This window comes from Sylvia atricapilla, chromosome 17 (assembly GCF_009819655.1).
Source record: "Sylvia atricapilla isolate bSylAtr1 chromosome 17, bSylAtr1.pri, whole genome shotgun sequence".
Lineage (NCBI taxonomy): Eukaryota > Metazoa > Chordata > Aves > Passeriformes > Sylviidae > Sylvia > Sylvia atricapilla.
This window is the reverse complement of record NC_089156.1, coordinates 8604779-8630455: the sequence shown is the minus strand read 5'-3', so window position 1 is coordinate 8630455 and position 25677 is coordinate 8604779. Positions and strand designations below refer to the sequence as shown.

General features: G+C 39.7%; 1 protein-coding gene across 2 annotated transcripts in view; it reads left to right on the top strand.

The window, feature by feature from the left end:
* Positions 1–25677, top strand: part of ZNRF3 (zinc and ring finger 3) — a 65015-nt gene that overhangs the window by 20211 nt on the left and 19127 nt on the right. For both annotated transcript variants that reach the window (XM_066331490.1, XM_066331491.1), the window contains exon 2: positions 14937–15062. In XM_066331490.1, coding sequence (XP_066187587.1) covers positions 14937–15062 — 126 coding nt within the window. The remainder of the gene's footprint in view (positions 1–14936; positions 15063–25677) is intronic.

The window sequence follows — 25677 nt, the reverse complement described above, 5'->3', positions numbered from 1 at the left end:
TGAGTTAACCAAAAAAGTTCCTCTGCTCCAGTGACTGTGGCAGAAACCAGTAGCAGATATTTGTGAAGGAATGTAAGATTAGAGCAAGCATATGGTGAGAATTCTGCAGTACATGCTTCCAGGCTCTGCCAGCTTGTGGCTTAGGTCTTCCCAAAAGGATCAAGTTCTACAGGAGAGCCCTTGGTGGGTTTTTCTTTCCTATTTTTTTCCGGTTCATTACTTCGTGTGTTGTCTAAACTTGAAAGCACACAGGGAAGATCTGTTTTAGTTGTGGGGGTTGCTGCACACTGTGACATTGTACTTTATTTTTGAAGAGCAGTGGAGTCCATGTTGCTGCTTGCAGTGCAGGAGGTGTAGAGCAGCAGTTTTATTGGCATGTCTGACAGGTACCTACTTCAATTGCTCACTAACAGGATTGGAGGGAAGACAGCTAAATCTCCAGGATTTTTCTCATTTTCTTACTGTTCACTGTGAATTCTGTAGAGGGTTTTTTTGGTTGTTTTTTTTTTTTTTTGGAGCTGCAAGGGGAAAAAACGTTGCCAGGAAGTAATTGTTCTTTCTGTCTCTTCCTAATTCTGTGCAGCAGCTGCCTTGTCTTTAGCTGCTATTAATGGTCAGAGCTTTGTGAACAAAGGAGCGTCAGGCTGATGTAACTTCTTCCTCTGTTAGACATTCCCTCTGAAGCCATCTTTTGTCTTGATGGCCCTATTGTAACCATTCATATACTGATGAATGAACAGGAAGCTGATGATGATAGTGAGCAGATGAGTTTGATCATGAACAGGTTTTACTCAGACTCCAGCCTGAGGGAGTATATATAGGAACAGAGCTGTAGCACTGTCAGCTACAATGTCTGATTTGTTCATTCAGATTTTCTTTTGTGTAAGAAACTGGACAAGGTTGTTAATCCAGGGGAAAATGTGCTAACTTTTTATAGAGAAAAACGGTATTACAGATACAAATAATAGTAACTCTGACAGTGGCCTCGTCATACAAGGAGAAGTTTACTTGAATGGCTGTATTTTTTTGGGGGGATTGTGATTTCATGACTGTTTCCAGACTGATGGTAAATACTTTGCTGTAGTGTTAGCTACCTGACATGTTGTTGTATGACAGTCAGTGAAGCATCCTAACCATGGCTTTTCCAGCACAGATGTTTTTCTCATGTGGCCTTTGCTGATTGTGATATATATTAGCTTTCTATAGAAGATAAACTATTTCCAAAATGCGTGATGGAATGGACTCTTACATCCATTTTTAAAAATGAAAACCAATTCAGTGTTATTTAAATACCACAGACAAAATTAGTGGCTCCCCATCAGTGGAGGGCAGATGTGCTTGTGAGTGTGGTGGTTCTTTTCACAATGCCTATCCTTTCCTGTTTGTTTTTATGATTCAGCACAGATTCCATTGACTTTGTTTTTATTTTTCTCTCTGTCAAGTTTTCTGCAGACCATTCCCTTTGTTTTTTATCTGTTTGAATGTGTGTTTTACAGACCTTGGTTGAAGGGATTCTCCCAAGTCACAGCTCTATGTACAGCAGATTATCAGTGCTGATCTTGGTTAATTGTAGTACAAGCTGCAGACATTCACCAGGGAGAACAAAAAAGCATCATAAAAAGCTCTCAAAAATGTGGCTAAGATTTCCTTTCTTTCTTAAGAATAAAGTTATTCTGAAAACCTTATCCTTACACTGAAAATGTCATGGGATATTGCAGTTAGTAGGAAAGGTAAGAACAGCAAATTATCAGAGAGCAAAGCAGAAGACTTGGTGAGCACCACTGGGCTCCAAGAGCTTGAGTGCTGCATGAAGTGCATCATAAAACTGGGAGACTAGAAAGAACAGGTACATCACAAACTGTGGATCAGCTGAGTCATGTAACAGAGTGACATTCATTGAAAAAGACCTGAGTTTTATCAGCTTGGAAGACTGTTGACAAGAGACTTTGAGTAAAGCCTGATGTAGAGACAGTGATTAAGGAACAATTAATTATTGGTTACTCCTTGTGATACGAGGATTATGAGAGCATTTGCATTGAAATCACAAAACAGCTTCACAATCAAGCAAAAGAAAGTACATTTTAAAAACAGTAGGTTGTGTTTCTTGCTGTAGAATGGTGTAAAAGCCATAAGTATGTGTGTGATTCCAGGGGAATTAGGTAAAAACATGGAACATAGATACATTAAGCACAATATTGTGGGTAATATCTCAGCTCTGGAAGTCTCAATCACTGATAACCATAACTAAGCGACTGTATCTAAAGCATATAATTTTTTATTTTTTCTGCCTTTCTTATTCTCCGAATTTCTGCAGTTAGCTACTGTTGGAGGTAGGAAGGATACTGTCCTGGTTGGATTTTTGGTCACACCCTGCATGGCTGTTTTTGACTTGCCCAACACTGCAGAGGAATCCTGTGGCAGAGGAAGCACTCCCGTCTGTTGGGAAGCATTCAGGCTGCTTTAACCACAACTCTGTATTTTCTTTTCTCATAGTATCTTACCTCATTCACTGCACTGTCCAAACTTTCTGGTGTGTGAGGGGAATGTCCTGCAGACAGCACTCATTTACCCCACACTGCTGTGCTTTTGGAGTGCAGTTTGAATTTCCCAGTCAGTGAGGAATACCTACCTCAGTGCTGAGGTGTGCCAGCAGAAGACACACAGCACTAAACCCAAGCCACTGGGCTTCACTGAACTTACTGGGATGGGTTGTATCCAGGGCTGGAGGAGCTGGGTGAGGAAAAAGGGGGCAGCATGGGGTGGAAGTGAAGAAGTGAAGGGCTGGTCTGGAAGAGAGGAGAAATGAGGCAATAGATTAGTGACCATATGAAGGAGGAATCATTTGGAAGGAGATGAAAAGGAGGAAGAACTTTTGATGTATCCTGAAATACAGCACAAGCATCTGAAAGCTAAGGCTGAGTTGGGCTCATGATTTTAATTATTTTAATTATGGTAAAAATTTAACTTTAGAAACTTCTGATACTTGGTTTTTTTTTTCCACCCATACGTAGGGTGCTTGTAATATGGTAAGTATCTACATTAATATTTCTCAGAAAAAGCTGAGAAAACCTGTTTTGGTTTACTGTTCTGTAAAACAGTTCACTTTTGTAGTTTTTTATTCAAAGTGGAATTGAATTGTGCTCTTAGATCAGGAATAAATTCCTCATAATGAAAAAGGAGTGTGTCAAGTCTCCAGAATTCCAGAAACTTCCATTATTGTTCGTTTGACTTTAAATAACATTAATTGAATCCTTCAGGCACCAAGTGCTAAGTTCCTACAAGTGCCTTTGATAAATGAAAAAGAGCAAAGAAGTGATAATTAGTTGAGTGCAGACTAGTTCTGATTCTGGTTCAAGATGTCAAAGCATAGGCTGTGAGCAGCGAGTGAAACTGGCCATCAAGTCAGCTTTTGATCTGACCATGTATTATTATGAATTGTGCACTGGACCGAGTTACATTTAAGTTGGTTATTTCCTGTGCAAAATAAAAACAAATCAGGGCTGAAAGAGGGAGGATGAATTTCACAGTGTGTGAAATGAGCATGTTTGCAGAGACTAGTTCAGCAATGTGCTACCTTAGAATTGAGCATAGCTTTTTATTTTCAAGTCATTCTCTCTACTATACGGAGCATTCTTCAGTGGTGACTCAGGGTAGAGCTAATCTCACTCAAAATGGTTGCCAGTTGCCACTTGGAACAATAGGACTGAAGCCACAGGCTGCCATCAGGTGGTAGTTTTTAAGAAGGGCGTTTTTTTCCCCAGTGGATTTGAGTGCTTTCTGTCTGGCAACATGAAAAATTGCAGTGTGCACTGAGTTGTTGTGAGAGAAAGTGTTGAAACAGTGCATTACTCATTGCTTTACCTGAAATGGAGAACCCAGTGCACCAGGTATTTTTCTTTTATGGAAAAACCCAAATGTTAAGCCTTGATATGTTTTCAGGAACAACTCTTGGCACCTGATTTACTGGTTCTTTTAAAGTACTCAGTTCCTATCTGGGCAGGGACATCTTGCCTTCCAGTAAAGGAGATCATGTTCTGTTGCATACATCCTGTTCTAGAGCCTCATCTTGTGTAGCTGCAGCAGAGACTTTGGCTTCACCTGTATTTCCACAGTATATAGGCCAGAGAGATTGTGCTGATTGGAGCTGACACAGAAGTGCACATAAAAGTAGGTGTGATGTTTGGATTGTGCCTGAAAATGTGCAAAGCAGGTGCAGAGTGTGAGGGGTGCCGTGGAAGTGATTTCTGGAGAACTTGATGCTGGAGAAAGGGATGCAGTTTGAAAGCAAACAGTACCTGTTTGGAGACCTCTGCTTTCCCTTTTGGGTCCTTTCCCTCTAAAAGTTACCTAGCACCTTAAAATGTTTTCACGTGGGCAGAAGCTGTAAGTTGAGTACAAATCCATTGAAGTAATCTAGGTTATCAGATGAAAGGAAGGTCAATTGGTAAGTTTTGGAGAGGAAAGTTGAAGCACACAATGAGGAAACAGGGATATGACAAGCTGGAGTTGGAAACAGAACTCCTGTAAACTTTACTGGTTTTTTTATATTTGTCCAGAATGCCTTATAAAAGGTTAACAAGAATCTGACCAAAATGAAAACTTTGAAAAGCAGTTTAAGATGAGCAATACCTTCAGACTGTAGACTGTCACAGGGATTTTCTTGGAACATTTTTTTTGGTTGTTGCAGTGTAAGCTAAACTTAAACGTAGAAAACAGGAGAGTGCTTTGTAATTTATGACAAAATTCAACACAAGAATATGATAATTATCCGCAAGTCAACTATTTAGAAATCTTAAAGGTTATGCTTTAGAGAAATCTGTGCAAAGGTAAGAAGCAAGGGGAGGTGTCTGAAATAGTCTTAGCTAATAGAAGCATAACAAAGAAGCAATGAAGACCCATAATACCCATATCTGATTCCAATATTTTCCTTCCTCTAATGTCTTAAGAGAGATGTATGTCAAGATTTGCAGTAGACTGGGTCAGAACTGGGTGATTTATGGCAGAGGAGTGAGGAAAGACTGAACAGAGTATGCAGTGCAGGTACTTTTGGATCAAGACAGAGGAATAAATATGATTCCTTAGAAATAATGCAATGTGGGAGGAGCAGCTGGGGAAGAGTGTGGAGAAAAGTGGGTGCTGGAAAGTCTCGTCTGGGCAGTGAGAGCAGTGCTGGAATCCCACCTCTGCTGAGCCTCAGGGCGTGCTGTGAGCTCTGGGAACTGGGAAATCATTATCCCACCACTGAGCTGAGAGCTCATCTCTGAGGCACAACCTCAGAGATGGTGGCTGGTTTGTTTGTCTCCATCACATCGCTCTGAAAGACACAAAATCAACGTTCTGTTTTAGGCTGTTCAATTTTCATCATAATCAAAAACTTTAAGGAGCATCTTGTGCAGCATAGGCTGAAGGAACTTCTGTATTGGCCAGAGATGGTATGGTTCATAGAGTCTTGAAAGTGTGTGTATGTAAATATTCAAAGATCAGTTCACATGCTAAACTGAGAAGCAGAGTACATCTTCAGGCTATGAACTATTACATTTCAGCCTTGAAAAACTTCTTTTTCATGCTGACTAAAGCTGTATCACTGGTCTGTCTTTTCCTTCCCTAATGGTACTTCCAAACCGACTTGCCGTCAAGGTCCCGATCAAGAATTTTCTAAATATTAAAACCTTTTTTTTGCTGACGGCTTTTTTTTTGGTGTTGCAACCCAGAGGGTTTGTTCAAACCATGTAGCTTTGGTGCCATTTGAATTAGCACTCAAGCTGCCAGTGTGCTGACAGCAACTGAAACTTCATGCTCCAAAACACACGCTCAAGAAGTGTGTCTGCTCATCCTTAGCAGATGCCAGCTGCTTCCCTTCTTTGTCTGTTTTGGGGAAGATACTGGCCATGACGTGGGAGGTAAATATAATGAAATTATTTCTGTCCTACCACTACTTGGTAATTCAGCGACTGTATTTTTAAGGCTCTGTCGGCTAATTAAGACACTTAAGAGAAAATAATAACAAAGTAGTGGCTCAATCAGGAAAGGATGACAGTTTTCTAAAACAGAGCAGCTCCTAGCTTTTGAGAATGACAAAATTAAAATTTTAGTTATTTCTTGAATTTTAATTTTTTTGTTCATTTTGATTTCTCTTTGTGTTCAGATTTTACTTAACCTGTTAGATTTCACTGCTTGCATTTGCAGCCACTTTTCCTGTATTTGAGGACTAGGGGCTTAATTTTTACATTTGGTTGTCATGTGCATATTTAATAAAAATGCTTCAAAATGTTAGGAGAATTCTAAAAAGCAGAGTCTGGAATTGCTTTTATGTTTGCTTCTAATTTTTATTCAAATATTGCAGGTAGGTAGGAGTCTGTTATTTATTATTCCACAGTTTATCCTAGAAAAATAGCACACATTTTGTTGGCTAGTGTTTGCAGGCAGTGTTTATTGTGTGATTGTCTTCCAGGCTCCCACTGTGAAGATGTATTTATGTTTTCTGTGAGAAATAATGAAACTACAGCTGGACGTGGATTATCTGCTGTACCTTTTCCATCCCTACTCTGAGCATAGTCATTGAGACAAAATTTTAATTTTGAACTGAGTAGAAAGCTGATCCTTGCTGCTGCCTTCTGCCTGCTGCAGCATATTCTACATGACATATCTGGAAGAGTTTAAACAGCAGTTCAAGTATCTTGAGTGCAAAAATGAGTGGAGAGAAGGATTAAAATATCCTAGCCCTTCTCTTTTGTGCTTCCCCTGAAGCAAAGTGCAAAGCTGCCCACTTTATATTGCCAGCTCCAGCTTTATCCTCCATCTCTGAATTTCACTGCAGCCCCAGGGGAAGCTGCACCTCTGTGGCTCTCCCACAGCTGCTGGACTTTGATGAGGACATGCCTTCGCTCTTTCCACTGGCCTCCCTTGGCAACCAGCCCTTTGAAGATGACCTCTTGCTGTTTGCCTGTTGTCTCTCTTGTGTTGGATTATAGATGAGAGGTTGGCGAGAGGGGAAGGGGGATGGAATGGAGTGTTGTGCATTTTAAGCCTCATTTCTTTCTGCATTCTCACCTTTTTTTTTCTTTTTTTTTTTCCTTCCTCTGTGGCTTTTTACCTCTCTATATAGATAAGATGTCATGCATATGGAAAATGATTTCTGGCAGAAATACAGAGTTTCTGCTTGGCATGTGTATGTAGGACAAAGGAAGTTTGATTAGTATTGTGGTAAGGACCTTTGTGTTCTTCTGTAACAATCTACTCACACTAGTTCCCTTCCCCCCTCCCTCTTTTTAAGTACAATATTGTTCTTAGTTATAGTGCAGCCTTTCTCTATGTGCATGTTCTCTGTTCCTCTTCCCTCCCTCCTGCCCCAGTGAATGCTTCCTCCTGGAGCCAGGACAATATAATCACCTTGTTAATGAAGGCTGTGGTGTGAGATGGAAAGGGATGCACCAGAGCTCTAAGTCACATTTTGCATGGACACCGACAGCTTTTGGAAATCCAATACTTGAGAATATCCTTCATGCGAGTCCTATAGGGACAGTAGCTGCAGTAAGAAGTATGATATTATAGGAGGATCAAACAAAGCATAGGAATACACATCTAATTTTCACTATGGTGAAAGGTGAGCAGGTGAGGTTATTTAGGACAGAGCATTGTAAATAACAGTGTTTACACACTTTTACAAGTTTTACCATCTCTTTTTTTCATATTTTCTCAGTGATGAAATTAGTTTTTGTGGAAGTGTGGCAAGGAGAGCCAAATGGTAGTTGACATTGATGTGGAATATTGATGAAAAAAGGCAGGAGTAATACATGTTTGAGGGTATTTTACAGCAAACATGAAGAAAATAATCGGATGTACCCAAGTGTGCAGCTGGAATTCCTCCAGTGCAGCATTCCACCCAAAATTAGAAGAATAGGATATGGAGGGTATCTATGATCTCCAGATGTAATTAGTATATTCGTATACTGCTGTTTAATTGGATCTTCACTTTCTAGCCCAAAGGATGCCTCAGAAATAATTTGTGTTAATTTTAACTCTCTTTCTTTCCTTCCCTACCCTTCTCTGTTTGTCTAGCAAAGTTCCCCACAAACCTGAATGCAAGCAAACCTGCTCTGCTTGTTAGTAGCTTATTGCAAAATACACAAAATAATATCTTCTCTTGTCAGAGATCATAGAGAGTTCTGGAGAAAGAAGCAGGTCAGCTCTTACTACATCAAGGACTGCCTGGAAAGTCAGGATCTAGACCAGTTCAGGTATCAGAAAAATGTACTGTAGTGAGTTTGGATGTCTCAAATCAGTGTGCATATAAAGAGAACAGTCACTAGTGGCCTGGAGTCTTACAGTACTGTGAATTTTTGGGTCAGCATCAGATCAGTCAATCTGTTTAACTCCCTTGCTAAAATAGAATCGGCAAATAAATAGTACAGAGACTTTTCAGAGCTGTGTGCTTTTGTAAAATAAAATACTACCTTCCCTGGTACGTGCATGTGTGCGTGTTATCTTCTGGTTCCCTCCTAATGCTCTTGGAATTGTCATCTCAGCCAAATGTGCATCTTGTGTGCTTTTGGCAAGGGAATGCAAAAGGGAATTTTTTTTCAGGGCTTTTTACGTGAACAACTTCAGTCAACTAGGTTTGGTAATTTGTCTGTTTGGGGTTTAGTGTTGTTTTGTTTGGTTTCATTGTTGGTTGTTTGGGTTTTGTTGTTAAATAGTTGTGTTCATTCTTTCTGGGCCCCAAACACTCCCTAAGGTTGAACAAATCCCATTACGTTGTACAGTCTTTGTAAGGTTGTCTTCATACTTCCTGCTCCATTTTCTGCTAGAAAACATCTTTGCAAAGTATTGGTAACTCCGTATCAGGCCTTTAAGTTAAACCAAGGAGATTATATAGCAGTGACCTAATAACCTTATCACTTATAAGTTCCCACTTGAGTGCTATGGGACAAACACAGTTTTCATGAGATGTAAAATAATCCTGCTTTTCCCAGCCAGTTGTGATTATGTCTAAAGTTTTGGTAATTAGTGAGTTTTGGAGGTCTGTCTTGTTCCTTGTAGAGCCAGAACTTTTTTGTTTCATCATGTAGCTGTTGGTTGCCTTCTGCTAAAAGTAATTTATGAAGATATCATTTTATGCCAGATTTTCTCTCTAGTTTCTCCCATCCTTAGTGACAATATGCTTGCACTTTTTGCCATCATCTTTCCACCAATTTAAAGAGGGGGGAAAAAAGCCATAATTGTAAACATGACTTTGTTCTCCTTTGGTCTGTCAATACTATGGTGGGAATCAAAGCACTTAAATTCCTGAGAGAAGAAATCTTCCTTCAAATTGTCTACAGTATGTACATCTTTTCATGGGAGTTTTGCTTTTTGAGATGCTTTAAAGGAAGGAGAAGCCAGTTTTCTCTTTGAATGGACCAGGAGCTTCCTTTGCAAGGTGTTTGGAACAATTATTGCCCAGCTGCATAGCTTGGCCAGTAAAATCCCTCATGTGCAGCAAATCTGGTGCAAATTTACAAACCTGAACATGCTGAGTTTAGATTTGTAGATGTGTTACTGTGCACATGCTGTGGGTATCTGTAGTGTGTCTGAACTGGGACAGCCCTAGCAGGGGGATACCTGGGAACATGCTGCTGCTGCCAGGTGTGTCTTTGAGGCAGTTCTCCTCCTCTCCTGAGGGATTTGAAGCTGGACCATGGCACAGGTGAATTGAGTTTGGAGATGAACTAGATCAGCGCTAAGATCTGCTTCCCTAGTTAACAAGATCTCCTTTGGCTGCTCTTCAAAACTCACTGCTGCTTTTTCACAGGATCTGGTGGACTTTGTGTAGCACTGGCCAGTCTGCATTGTAGAATTTGCCCGGCCTCTTCTGCATGGTGGATGTGTGCAGCTGAGTGTCTTTGGTTTTACAGCATTACAGCACAGACTGGATTTCTCATCATCCCTTTTGGCATGCTTCCTGGAGTAAGTGGACAGTGAGAGGATTTCAGGAATGCCTGATGCCCTTGATGTAGAGAAAGTTTAGTGGGAGCCACTTGTGGGTTCAGTGCTGACCACTGGGTTGGATGGCACAGTCACAAGTGATAGCCAAGAAAAGCGCACTGCTGTAATGCTCAGGTCCTATAATGTTACATTTTGTGGCAGTTTGGTTTTTTGCAGGATGCACTTCTTTAAAACAGGAAGAAATATGCCTGAAAGGGAAAGGAAACCATATTTTAATGGAGTTTTCAACTTTTGATGGGGAATAAACATTCTTCTCTGCATGAGTGATGGGGAAATGCTTTTCTGGCGCTTTCACCTTTTCTAAAAAGGCTGCTGTGTTCTAGCTGCAGCCAGCATAAAAACCCTCATGTTTTATCATGAGGCTGCAGAAACAATAGCAATGCCTAACTTTTATAAAAACCCTTACTCATTAGTTCTTGAAAAATTCCTCCCCCTATTTGTACAGTTTTGGATTGCTTATCTGTAAAGGATGTTGAAGGAGGCCAGTGTCAAATGTTTCACTGAAGTCAAGGTAGCTAACATCCACAGCTCTCCTGTTCATCCATGGAGCAGGTTGCTTCATCAGAAAATATAGAGAGATATATACTTACTAAATTCAGATTGGTGTTTTCAGCTGACATCTTGTTTTTCCTGAGAATAGCTGTCATAAAGATCTAGCTCAGGTACTGAAGAGAAGCTGACTACACTGGGATTTCCCAGATCTGACTTCTTGGATTTTCCAGATGAGTGTGGCATTCTGTTCCTGGCATCAGGGGCCTTCCCCCAGTCTCCTTGATCTGTGAAAAATACCAGAGCTTGACATTTCAATTACAGCAGCCAGCTCTAATAAGACACCTGGAGGCATCCTCTCAGATTCCTTGGACACCTTTATGTCTGCTTTGCATGGATGATTCCTAACTTGACCCTCCTTACTTTGCTTGCTTTGTGCCAACCCCATTCAATAGCAGACATTTATTGTTTGCAATTCTTCTTGCTGTTAATATTCTTGTTAGTCTTGACATCTCTTGCCAGTTTGAGCTCCTATTGGTTTCCTAATTCTCTGCACTTCCAAGGAATATTTCTGTATCTGTGAGTGCTCCTCTTTTTCCATGTCTGTATTCCATCCAACTTCTGGTGAGTCTAACACCAAAATACTGGATTGTCTCTGAATCAGGCACTCTGCATCCTCTAGTACTTTATAGTGAGTGAAGTTGTTGTTACTTGTTCAAAATCTGTTTGATGACTTGCTGCATTTTGAAAAGAAGTATGTACACTCAGTCCACTTTTTGTTTTTAATAAGGCTGGTTTGACTGGGGACATGCTTACTACAGAAGTCCCAGCAGAATTGTACTAAAGGTTTTTCTGCTACCTGTTAAAGTACTTCGGTTGTTTGGTTGCCTTATTTCACTGGAGCCTTGATACATTTCAGACTTTGGATCCTTCCTTTAGAAGAAGCTTCCCTAGGAAATAGGATTGGAGGAAGGAAACAAGACCTAGAGCTTGGAAGTGGTGGCAGGACACCAAGGGACTGGGTAACCAAAAGTATCTGAAGTGTGAACTGAGTTATCAGGCTCTGCTTCCATACGCCTGGGATGAGCCAGGAAACTCTCTTCCATTCAGCTACCAGAGGCTACTCCTGGTTTAGGAGAAAGCTGTCCCTGATGATGGAGTTCCTATTCAGGTTGACTCGTTTTTTATGTTTTCTTTTGAGCGCTGCAAAACCTCATAAATTTTATTTCAAAAGCCTGTGTAGTGAAGGAATGTGAATTCATGTGGACAGAGATGAATCCATGCCAAGTGCATTCCAGGTGGGAAAGCTATATGGAGTGTCTGTTGTTTCAGGCTCTACAGCAATAAAGAGTTCAAGTCTTCACAAAAAGACTGAATAGTTCTGCTCCTTTTTTAGAAGCTTATGCACTGTAGTGTTTTAAATTTGCTTTTTACTGTGACAGGTTGAAAGTACTGATAATTTTCCACCTCACAGAAAATAATTAGTTTTATTGTTGCCACTGTAGATTGTCCATCATCTCTTTTGTTGAATGTGTTTAAAACAAAACATGTGTATGATCAAGAAACACCCTGGATTCTCCCTGGGCCTGATAGGTATTTTCATTTAGTCTTACTTTTTTTGTGTTCTGTGATTAATTCACTTGCGTTGTAACTTGTATGAGAACATGACAGACACTTGCACTGGATGAGTCCTGTCAAAAGCACCATCAGTCCCAGTGAATGGTGTTTCAGTCCATGTGGGCACCTAATCAGAAGTAACACCAGTGTTTCAGGCTTGAATCTTAAATTCACATGCTCCTGTTGCACTTTTAGTTGAAATCCCTGGTTTGGAAAATGACAGTGTGTTATCTGTCATGATCTACAGAGATCACTGCAATGTAAGCTTGTGGTATCCAAACAGAATCTACCAACTACTTGTGGCTTGGAGTGGTGGAGTGCTTTTCTCTCATTGGAGCCCATGTCTTATGGCCTTGGTGCTGATTCTGGGGTTTTCTTCTGTGTCTTTAATACATGGAAGAGAAAAAGGAGGAGAAGAAGCTCTTTCAGCTTCAGGTTTATACTGATTTCCAAGGGACTTAACTGTAGAGTTGCTTGGATAGAGTCCTATCCAGAGGGTCATTCACACTTGGAAGCTGTTACAGAATAGCAGTATTCTGGAGGAAAGTGGCAGTGGAAAGAATTTTCTGTTCCTTTTGGCCTTCTACCTTCTTTAGTCCTTTTTCTCTAGACTAAAATGGGTAGAGCTGTTATTTCTTCTATGGTTGGGAAAAGAAGACCAAAGCTTTTCTATAGCTGAGACAGAGTATAGAAAGATCCTGAGCTGTTCATATGGCATTTTGTAATACTATAAAGCCTTATCCTGCCAGGCATAAAAAAAAAGGGTGAAAGTTTTCTTTTAATCATCAGGACCTTTTAGGTGATAGAGTTACAGAGCAAAGTATTCTTCATCTGTTGGTTTGATGTTTGTCTGCCCTGTAACACTAACCCACATAAAATTGGTGCGGCTCTTTATAAAGTTATTTTAGAGCCTGAGCAATGTTGTAACCTTGGATAAAAGCACCTGAGTCGTGGGTTCAGTTTTACCCTTTTAGGCATGTGCAAAGTGCCCCAGCATATTTCAAGGATTTTGAACTAGAAACTTCTTAGATATGGGTTATGGTTTCAAAGCTCAATTGATACACCCTGAGTCAAGGGAATTACATCAAGGAAATGGTTCTTTAGATACTTAATATCAATCAAAGCTTTGTGTTTGCTTAAAGGATCCCGTGGACTCTTTGAGGGGTTAATTATATTGGTATATCTGCCCTGGCAGTTTAGAGAGAGCATTCTGCCTGACTCCATCCTCTGTTTTTATGTCTGTGCTGAAGAGTTTATCCATCAGATACCGAGTTTATGGAGTGGTTCATCTTCCAGTGACAGTACTTCCCCCAAGCTTTTAGCAATAAGTTAAATTGCTCATCCATGTGACATGGTAAACAGCTCAGCAGGGTGTGATAGTAACTCATGTAGGAAAAAAAAAAAAAAAAGAGGCTGAATCAAGAGTCTATCTGGTACAATGTGGCTTGGTTTTTTTCTTGGAATGGACTGGTGATGAATCTTGAAATATAATGATTGGTAGGGAAAATCCCTGTATTGTGTCAGTTCACCATCGTGTTTCCCATATTTTACAGTAATCACCCAAGTTATTCAGAAAGTTAGGGCCCCACAAGATAATATAAATAGCACTCCATGTATTGTATCACTTGCAAAATGGAAGTCAGGGTACAAGACATGGGAGAAAAGGACAAAACGACAAGCTGGTGATGCAGAAGTGATGGTAGGATTAGGGGCCATTACATGGTGCTGCTTTGCATGGATTAGTGAGGGGTATATATATGTAAATTATTGAGCAGTACAATCTCCTCCTATTATAATCAGCTACCAGAAAGCAAAGTTGTCATAGTGTTGGTATCAGTTTGTCTGTTTGTGGTTTTCTTCAGCTAGTTTGATAAAGTTGAGATTTAAGGAAGGGCATGAAACTGGATGAAGTACAGACTTTTTTTGCAAAGACCTCTGAATATATGTTAAAACCTGGGGAACAGGCAAGGGCCTGTGAAATATCCAAGGAAAAACAGGAGAAGACAGCATACAGTATAAGAAGTGAGATGTATGACGCTCTCTACATAAAGATGTTATCCTAAGGAATGACAGCAAATTTGGAAAAGATGAAAGACGTGTAGGAAGCTCCTTGCCATGACAAAATTAGAGTAGCTAATCTAGTTAGAGTAACTACACCAGGTGTTAGAAGGAGGAGGAACAGATTAAATATCTGAAATCAAAACAGAGACATATTGTTGCCTAGTGTAAGAAACAGAAATGTCTGAAAGGATGCTGAAGTTTCTTACTTCATGATTGCCTTACCCCCCACATCGTTTGGGTTCAGAAAACAATAAAGAATGCTTCACAATGGTCATGAAGTTTCTTGTATCTTACTTTGGCTTACATGATAGACTTGTTTCAAAGGATGACAGGCTGTTAACACTGTGCAGTTATTAAAAAAAAAAAGGTGATAATGACTCTGAAACATGGGGTCTGGATCTTAATGATGTGTAAAGCTTTTATAAGGGACTCTGCCAAACAGTTTATATTTTTTCTGTCAATCTGCAAGGAAAGGTGGTTTGCAGTACCAAGGGGGGCTTTGTAGTTAAAAATTTTATATGTGAGCAAAGAACTTCAAATCACATTTAATTGTTAGCCTAAAATGATTTTTCATAAGCAAGATGACAGTCAGCTTACATAAAATTGCATGATTTTGTACTCATTCAGAAATGTACTGAATTCCTCATATATGCATCCTTACATTTCAGTTTTTCTGATGTACCTTAAAACAAATATGCTTTTATTTATTATTTTATTTATTTATATGTCTGTATGTTTTTGAATTCCAGTGATTGACTAAAGGTTTCTTTCTGATTCTGTTTCAGATGCATCCACTTGGACTGTGTAACAGCAATGATGAGGAAGACCTGTATGAATATGGCTGGGTAGGAGTGGTGAAATTGGAACAGCCAGAGTTGGAGCCTAAGCCATGCCTCACTGTCTTAGGAAAGGTAAAGGGATTGTTTGGGGCTGCATGTAGCTGTTTCTTAGAAGGATTAGTTCCTTTCTGAGAAAAATCAGCAAGAAATAAACCAAGGGAAAACTCCATGAAATATTCCTGTTTTGTCTATTTTCACTCTAGGTACTTCAGGGAAAGGTGCTGTCATAACTCAGTTGATAGAGATGGTGATGGGGAGCTGAGCATTCTCTTTTTGGGCTCTGTAGGAACCTACAAAGATGAAAGCAAAAATGCCTGTTTAGCAGAAGCAGTATTGGAGTAGAAGGGATGAACTGCAACTGTGTTCTTACTTGGTCAAAGCAGTCAAAATGAAAGCATCTTACTGGTTTTCCTTAGGCATAATTTTCTGAGAATACATACATTCATTTCCTCTTTTTGGGGAAAGAGAAGCTTTAAAACCTAGAAAGATTTATTCACTTTCATCACAGGATAGATATCTCTAATAACAAATGAATCTTATTGTACTGGTCAAAAAAATTAAAATTTTCATCATTCTGGAATCTCGCCATGGACTGGGGCCTCTGGAATCTTAAGTGCAAAACTTTTCTTTTTGTTTTATGGGGTGAAGTCACTAAGATGCCATTACTGCTCCCAGATAAGTTAAAAAAGAAAGAAGAAAAGGTGACCTTTTTCTGTTTGTGCCTTAGAATTTTGGAGTGTTGAGGTTATTATGTGTTGGCATTTGAAGTCTAGAGGGTTTGAAAGTGTGTGAAAGAGCATAGGCCACAAGTTCTACCAGTAACTGAGTAGTTGAAAACTACTGCATGAGAGGGGTTCATCCTAAAATCCAGCTGCCTAGATTTGGTAAGATTGCGTTGGTGACTTCAGGTTAGCAGTGTATCAGGCAGAAAATAAAATTGCAGGTGAGCATTTTTTATGTAAAACTTGGCTCTTTAAATTTATAAACATGACTTCTAAAAACTTCACCTTTCCAAGGAAATGGGAAGCCATCTGCTTGTCTAAAGGTTGCTGCAGGTTTAACTTGTGGTACCTGGTGAAACACATCTCTCTAAGGATCCTAGTGACTTCCCTTTCTATTGAATTTCAGCATAATACAGCTCTTTTGCCTTTTTTTTTCCCTAGCTTGGTAAACTGTTTTTGTTTCACAGAAAATCTATATGTTGCTTCTTTGTTCTTAGAAAGATAAAATCTGAGGATGGAGTCTTGTAAGGATGGGAATTAGAGAAGATTCAGTCCTGAAAGATGCATACTGATCCATAAGTAAACTCCAGGAGTAAGTTTAATCTTGAGGCAAGACATTTCAGGAAGGAGTCTGTTCAGTCCCATCTGTCAGGCTCTTGAAAATTATGTGAGGAAATAGATGTGCAAAATGGATAAAGAAAGTTGAACCATAGGTACCCTGCACAAAAAAAAAAAAAAAAAGTTAAAAATACATACCTGGCCCACTGCTGTGTGCCCAAATCCCACCATGTCCTCTATACTCTCCATGTCCCCAAAGCTACACCCATCTCCAGAATAAATTCAGCTCAGTATCTGCTGATCTTAGCTTCTTAAAGCTTGGCCTGCTGAACAGCAGACTCTGGCTTTGCTTCAGGAGCTCTGTAGCATCTGCTTTGATGCATAATGATGGTGCTGTGACATAGGGTGTGTCCAGAGAATTTGGGCATAGGGTTCCAAATGTGTCAGTTTAGATGTAGCAATTTCAACAGGTGAAAAAAGCGTGGCCAAGGTTTTAGTCAGTACTGCACTGCATTTCATTGTTCTGTATTTTCTCTATTTATTCTTCTCTTCCTGAAATACTTCTTCTCTTTTTCATGCTCTCTGCTGTAATTTCTCCTCTCCATCTTTTGCTAGCAGCCCCTCTGCTCAGTTCTCACTCTCCTCAAGTTTTGTCCTGATTTGGAAGGACTTATCAGAATTCTTGGAATATTGTTGAGTGCAGATATCAGCAGGAGCATCAGCCCTGAGCTTCTTTCAGGTCTATCAGTTAACTCAGCCTCATTATCTTAGCAGTGAGATTAAGTTGTGTTGTGACTGTCTGTGTCTCTGAAAAGTTCAGTTTCCATGCAATTTGGTACACAAATTGCTATGGGAGGATTCAGTGTGGCCTGTAAACTGTTTTGCCTGGGTAAATATCAAACCTGCTGCATGTGTATATGTGTCTTCTTCTGGTTATTTTTAGGATTTGGCAGCTGACTTAAAAGAAAATGTGAAAGGGAAAGGAATGGGAGAAGAGAAGAAAGGAGAGAGGGAGGGGAGGAAAAATAGAAGGAAAAGGGAAAAGAAAAGGAAAGAAGTAGGGAAAGGAAAATAAAGGAAAATGGGGGGAGGGCTGGTCTTGAACAGGGAAAGGAAATGGATTTTTTTCCATATAGAAAAAGAGGAAGAAATCAAGGAATGCAAACCTAGTTTGTTTCTCGTTAATGTGCCTCCAAGGTGGGGCATCATAAAGGTGATATTGTTGAAAGTTTGGAATATGGTGAAGCAAAATGTAGACTAGGTAAAAGCTGTAGAGGTAAATTGCATGACACGTGAATCTGGTAAAAAGGTTTGAATGGCTTTATTCTTATTGTTAGTTTTGGTTGTCGAGGTCTTTTTTGATTTATGGATGATGATGACGTTTGTTTGGATTCTTTGGTGGCTGATTTTGTTTTTAGTAAAACTCTGGCCTGTGTTTTTAGAAGTTCTACTCACTTCTTTATCCACAGGTAGCTATACAGAATTTAATGTGTCCATTTTCATATTGCTTTTGTAATTTTCATACTGATTAGTAATTCATATTGATTTTGTGATCACTCAACCTTCTGAAGTCATTGCTTGCTCTTCTTTATATGATGCAGTGGAAATGAAAGTGTTTAAAAAAAAAGTCTCTGCTGTTAAGAGTGCCCCTGAAGACTGGGCTTGGTGGAGGCAAGGAGTGTGTGTGGCAGCTGTGTTTTACCACTACCTTTGATCACAGTGCAGCCCTGTTTGAGGCCATGCTGCATGCAGGCAAAGCAAAGGCCTGGGTTTTACTGATCTTATGAGCTCCTGAATAGGGCTAGAAGGGGAATGACAGAGGAAGAAGAAAGCTTTTGGAAATGAAAAGGAAACCCCGTGAACCCGAGCAGCATTATTGGCTGGATTTGCCTACCAGGGAGCCGCTCAGTTTCTGCCAGGCTAATTTTGCTTCAGCTTCTCTCCCCCACACCCCCGACCCCACCTCCCCCTCTCTCCTCCTTTCAGACTTTTTTTGTTTTTGAGGCAGGGCTGTAGTAACTTGGTTCTCAGGCTGGGAACCCACTGAGCTGTTGCCATGGTCACTGGGAAGCTCTTGGTGCCATGTGCTTCAAAGGGAACCTTTCCCCTCCTGGAATTCCTGCCTTCTCTCTGCACACAGCACAATGAGACTCCTTCAGTGCTCCAGCAGTGGCCCTGTGCAGGAGGAAGGGAAAAGCAGGGCTGCCTGCAATACTGATTGCCTGCCTGCACCCTGGCAAGGCTGGGGAGGTGAAACTGGGTGTCCTTTAAGGTCCCTTCCAAGCCAGAGCCCTCTGGGATTCTGTGATCCTCTGATGGCTCTGTACCTGCACGTGTCCTGTCCTCTCCAATATGCAGAGCCCTCTTCTTCACCCATCCCAGTAATTTTCAGAGCAAATTGCATCTGTCAAGATTGTGAAATACAATTCAGCAATACCTTTGTTTTTTATTTCGGTACAGGATAGTGAGAAAATGCTGAAGATTTGTTTAAAAGTAGCACTTCTTCCCTTTCTGTAGGATTGAAAGTCCACAAGAAAGGATTTTGTTGTTCTTTCTCTTCCAGGGACTGCTTCTCTTCTATATTAATAGGATATATGTATTTGAGGATATGCATCTGAGTGTAACCTAACAAAGACAGGATGTCCCTGCTACTACAGCTTCCTGTTTTCTTCAGATGAAAGAAATCTGTAATATGAGGAAATTCCTGGCAGTTCTTCTAATATCCATTCACCTCTTTTCTAAGAGCTTATTTACAGAAATTTCAACAAATACTAACTAGAAGAACCTCTTGTTTTGCCATATCATCATTATTATAGTAGTTAGGCTGGGGCCAATGTAATCATAATGTGAAAATGCACTTAACAGTTGAACTGTGATCCTTAACCTTTTGTCTAACAATTTAGTTCAAGTATAAAAATTCTTATAAGCTAATCAAATGGGAATTTATGAGGCTGTGTTGGTAGTTTAGTTCTTGAATAAAGAGAGATCTGTTCTAAGACTTGAGGAACAAGAAGGCCTATGAGGAATCCATTCTAATCTTTTTCTTTCAGAGTAACTAAAACTAATAAAAAAGGTAAATTAAACAAAAGCAACTTATACCTTTATATTAACAGCCTAAATTAAACAATCAGTTATATGTTCAAATGGGTTGCTGACAGTATAAGTATACTTTTTGTTTCTTTATTACATTAATAGTTTCATATACAGTTTGGATAATTCCCTATAGGAGTGGATTCAGTTCAGTTGTAGAAATGCATATTGAATTTAGACAAACACTCTTCCATGCTAAACTTGCTCAGAAATTAGGACTGAACTATGCCACAGATTAAGATCTAAAATTAATGAGAGACATGCCTAAAACCATTGGTCAATGTTTCCAAACCTTTGCTTGTTCAGATACTTTCAACTGGTAGTGACAGCTGCAGTAAGGCTCCCTGTGATGAGTCTTGTGCTGCATGCAGTAGGAAATATTGTTACTTCAGAAAAACTTCTTATATCCACTGAAGTAGCTAACACCCCACTTATGGTATCTGTTCCACAATTTGGTGACCTTTTCTACCTTCTGTTTGTTAGCCAATGTTGCTTCTTTGCAAACAGCATCCAAAAAGCTTTGTAATTCTTTTTGAGGCAGTAGTCTCAAAAATTAGTGGCAAAATTTCCTTGGTCTGGATGAGAAGTAATAGTCCAAGTGATTTTTAAGCTGGTTGGTTTGTTTGTTTCACTGTGTGGTTTGTGCTGACAGTGTAGTGTCCAGTGGAGGTAGGAACAAGAGGAGGTAGGGTCTATTTTTTGTGATGGCAGTACAGGCATAAATGTATGTCAGACTACAGACTGAGAAAGATTTTTTTGGGAATATAAACTTAATATTGGTTGTTTTGAACTCCCAGACATTCTGTGTTAAGAAGGAAGTTTTTATGAAGTAGAAGAAATCTTTTTGAATGAGACTAGACTCCTTTGGCTGTGGCCCAGCTGATAGATCTATATTGCAATGTCAAACATGACAGAAATTTCATGAAAACAAAAACTATTGTTTTTGTCAACTCCATTGTTTTGTAATGAAAAATGAGCTTTAATGGGGAAAAATCTCATCCTGGCTAGTGTTAAGGATTCAGACCTTCAGAATCAGTTGTGTTCTTTAAGAGCTTCATTACCTTTGCATTAAAATTTTTTATTTCCAAGGTTTGTTGTCTTAGCACTACCTAGAGTTAGGGTTTACTGTGAAAAACCGTAGTATATATAAAATTGGAATCCCTGCCATGTTTGTGTTTGTCTTTATTGTGTTTATTCTAAAAGATATATTAAGAAAGAGAAAATTATAGTTTTGCCAATGCACCAAAGAACATAATAAATAATGTAATATCATAATGATTGTTTCTTGTTATTCCCCACTGCAGCATCATTTATAATGTCCAAGACACCTGAAATGGTAATAGCCATTTTAAACAATCATAAAACATCTTTTAAAATGATATCTGAAGTGATACTGTTATTTGTGCAAATACTTTTGATGTCTTTTATGTTTTGACATTAATTTTTTTCTTACTTCCCCAGTGCTAGTAATGTGATCAGACCTCTGCACCATATAGACACAGTGATTTCTAGAGCTCTAACCAGACTCTAGCATGGATGAGATCAAAGAGGGGATAATACATGTTTTTTCAGTTAGGTGGCTTTTTTGTAATGGCACACAGAAAAAGGGAAGAAGAAGGGGAAAAAATCATACAGAACAAAATGCTTTTGCCAAAAGCTCAGTGTATTTCTGCTTCCATCTCCTTGCCTCTTCACCCCCCACAGACCATACTCTAACAATCCTGTTTTAACAGATGAAGGGGATTTGAATGGCAAAGAAAAAAGGAAGAAAGGCTTCATCTAAGAGTGTTAGAACACGTGGCCACTGCATGAAACTGTAGTGTAATCATTATAACTGAATTCTTGAGTTTATAAACATCTTTCTCATGTGTTCCCTCTTTACATCCTCTCATTCTGTTGCTGCTTTCCACTGTAATTTCTGCAAAACCTTTGAGGAGAGAAGGGCTGAGCACAGGAAAGAGAACTGACAAGCAAGGCAGGTGAAATGTGGAGAGAGGAGAGGTTTGTGTATGCATCATACTGTGAAAGATGCAGAAGGGAAGAAAAGAACTGGATCAAAGCCAGAGAGGAGAGAGCTCAGAGGAAGGGACAAACAAGGGCTGAATCAGGTTATGCAGTTCAGAAGAAGTAGCTCTGTCAGGTTTTCATTCATGGTAGTGGTGAGCTCTTTCCATTGGTAACTAGTGCCAGCAGTCTGCTACTGTATTATTTTCCTAAGTGTCTTTCCATGTTCCCTGCACAGTTAGGAAAAGCATCAGCTATTCATGAACAAAGGCCCTCTCTCGTGTTTCTCCCTCTGGGCACTCCTTAGATTTGCCATTGTTGGATTGATTACTTTAAATAAATGTCCACTTTTAGAGTTGAGTCCTTAGTAGTCCCCACCACCATCTTCACTCCTTTCTAACCAACTGTGGAGCACAGCTGCTTCTCCCTTAAGCTAGAGAAGCAGCTGTTGTTGCACTACATGTGTTACTGGAGTTCAGCTCAGTCAAATCTCCCAGTGAATTTAATGGAAGTCAAGGGCTGAGTAAAGACTAAGCAGGAATTATTTAAAGCATGCTGCACTTACTACTGCTACTACTATGTAAATGCTTCATATCTCTTAAATTTTTAGACCCTCATTATTCTATGTGCCTTGTAAGCCTTTCAAACACTGAAAGTTGTTTTTGTTTTACATGCAGAATCTACCTATTTCTCTAACAGGAGAAATGCATAGTGGCGAACACGTTGGCAGAGCTGTAGAAATAGGGTTTGAAACAGAAAAGTGAGAGCAAGTAAGTGCTGCTGTGTTGCAGTGTAGAACTGAGCACAAAAGAAGCCTGGCAAGCAGAATCAGATAAATGAACTAGAAAGTGAAGAAAATAAGGAGCAGATATGAAGGCAGGGAATGGAATTATTTAGGACTTCACAGATGAGTGACATGCCTAATTTTGGTGCACTAGGAGACAGAAGGCTTTGAAAGAAATTGGAGAACTTTGGAATGTAACCAGAGCTGCATCAGAGGGACTCCAATATTCAGAATAAAAGTTGGGCAGATACAATCGACAGCGGTAAAAAGCCAGATCCTAAGAAATTGCAGACATAAAGTGGGAATGTTTTGCAGTAATTTTCACAAGACTGAAAGGAAGGAAAGAGGAAAAAAAATTACACAAATTGTACTTCATATCCTACTGCTTTGAGATAGTTTGCCAGAACATGTTTTTCTGCTCTAAACATTTTATCTTTTTGATGACCAGGTGATATCTAGAGGTGTGGTTTTGGATAATGTGATGATTTAACATTTGTACTGAGTTCAAGGAAATGGCTCCAAATGAAACAAGTGATCATACTGTGAACTCAAAATGAGTAGGAAGTGCTTTTTAGTCAGTGTAGGGAGTACTGACTGAACTACTTGCAAATCTAGCAGGTTCTTTTTGAACATCAGAATTGGACATTTTTGTGACATGAACTAGGTAATACAGATTAATTATATATAGATTATATTATTATTTGCATTGCTGTGGCCTTAGACCTGTTCAGTAGGAATATGAAACTCTCACAGAAACTATTAAAAACATCACGAGAATGTTTGTATTCTGGCGCATTAATGTCTCAGTTCTTGGCCCACTGGTGTTTTGTTCAGTTGATAAGCCAAGAGAATACATCACAGACATGTAACTTTTCAAAATGCTCAGATAACTCAGTCCCTTTGGGATAGGAAGAAAGATGGGCCTTAGCCCTGAAGATCCAAAAAGTGATCTTTTAAGTGTGGGTGTGGAGAGGGGAGGAGATGTTTGCAAAGAGCACAGAATCCATAGACTCCACGTCCACGAACGGTGTTGAAACTCCCAGAGGGTCGCTTCAGCTGAGTGTAAGGGACTAATGAGCCAGTCTGACTGTTTATGGGCTGTGGTTAACCTCTTGCAAGTTAGGATTTCCTGTCGCCAGCAATGAGCTGTGACCGCCAGCACCACAGTGTTAATGATGAGGTAGGGGCTGATGAATGGCTGGACTCCAGACAGCAGCCTTCACTGGCAAAGAATCAAGTGGCTAGAGGGAGAAAAACATTGAAGTCTACAAGGGAAATAATGCAATCTCCAGAACCTATAATTCCCATGTTTAAAAAAAGAAAGGGATAAAGAAACTGGCGACAAATTCAAAACAAGTGAAGCTTTTATCTCTGCATTCTGAATAGAAGATTGTTCTTCAGCAAAACTGGCTGTAAAAGCCAGGCCAGTTAAAACAATATGCAGGCTGCTTGCCTCCAAGTAACCAGAAATTGTTGGCTCGGAGTAGCCTGTTCTGAGGAGCCAACCTGCTGGGAGACGTTATCCAAGCAACGGCTTGAATGTAATTCCTCCCGCTGTGGAATGGCTCTTTGGCAAATGAAGACCCTAATTAGAGATGGAAGGGTTTCTATTTTGTTTTTCTTTAATCCTTGCCCCGAGGCCTCTGCAATACAGCCATGTCTCTGCTTGCGTGGAGAGAAGTTTCCAGTTTCCCTTTGTAACAAAAATCCTCCACCTTTTTCATTTTTGTTTCCTCCTTCTTTTTATCTTTTTTTCCTTTTTTTCTTTTCCCTTTTCTTTTTTCCTTTTTTTTTTTTTTTTTTTTTTTTTTAAAAACAGAGTCAACAAACTAACAACAGGGGCCCACCACAGTCTGGAACCTTGAAACTAAAGTAATCCCAAACCAAGGATAACTGTTTGGAAGAAGGGCTGTATCATCCTGTATTAGCCAGCCATGAACGTGGGAAGTCGATAGCTAAACTGGAATACTGGCCCACCGTGCAGATTTTTACTATTGGACCTACTACCCAAGCTGATTCTAGCAGTAGAGAGGGAGAATCTCACAGAATCAGCAGTATCCTACTGGATTCCAAGGGAATCCCACATGATTTTTTGTTCATTCAGCGGGATTGAAGTCCCTTACTAGGGCTTACATGCCTTTCTGTAGTCTTGGATGCAGATGCTCATCCCTGCCAAAGAGGACAGAACCTCCAGGGTAATGGACTGCAGCATTTTGATATGTGTAGAAGTGAAAATACCTTTGCCTCTTCTCGACTCACCTTGGGATATATCATGTCTATCTGAACATACTGTTAGGGGTTGCATGCAGGCAGTTAATAACCCTGCAAAGAGCACTGCATTTTCTGTCACTACTGAGATATGGATTTATTGTTTCATAATCTCAGATAATTGTGTTATCTCTAAAATGTCCTTGTTCACAGTAGATACCAGCCTACTGATGAAGGTCAGCTTCCTGAGGGTGAGGCTAAGCAAGACAGATGATACTAAGCATTCCTCATTAAATTGACTGAGGTTAGACGGAATTCTTATTAATACTTTTTCAAAGTTTTGCCGTTTCTCATTCTAAATACAAGACAATCCTTACAACTCTGTTTTCCCTTTTGATGTACATAGATATCAGTTTTTAATTCTAAGGTTAGTATTCTGTTAGAGCACATGCCTATAGGAGGAACTTCAGTACATTCTGTTTACACGGCTTGGGTACTGTAGGGATGCCTTTTTATAGTGGTCTGCACTAACCCTAGTTTTTTTTATTTACAATTCCAATGCTTTCTTGCATATCTCTGTTTTTTATTCTCTCAGTACCACAACATGCTTGCATGTACGTTTACACAATTATCTTAGGTCTAGTTTGTTGTTTCTATCCATCTATTTTCAGTACACCCTCAGTGCAAAGGTTAAGAATTATCTGGGTTGGCTGTAGTGGTATTTCATAGCATATGATATAGTACATGTTTAGTACATAAATATCCTCATCTTGTGACTGTATTTCAAAGGTAACTGTATGTAGAAGTTCTGGGAAAAGCTCGAGGGGTTAACCATCAATTGTTGAGAATGCAGCCACGCAGTTCTTGCTGAGTGTGCTAGGTTCTCTGTGAATATGTAATCTAGTTCAAGACCCCAATCCCCTCCTTTGATCTCTTCCAGTGCTCACCCTTCTCTCTGTGGCTGTGCCTTGTCATAGCAACAAGGCTGCTGGCCTGCAGAATGGTGATAGCAGAGGTCAGGGCTCTGGGAGAGGAGTCCCATGACTCTGAAATGTATCTTAAGTGATGTGAAGCTGGCAGGCTTTGCTGTGTTCAGGATTAAATAAATGTCTTTTTATTACTATTTTTACTTGATCTAGACTCAGAACTGGTAACAGTGGTTTTCCCTAACCCCAGAAAAGAGACACTAGTTTTCTTTTTCTTCATTTTAATCATCTGAGAGCCTCTCAGTACTTAGTGGTATAAATTGCGCTGGTGTGTATATATATTGATGTGATTATATACTGCATGACTGATAGTTTTTTTTAAAACTACAAGCATG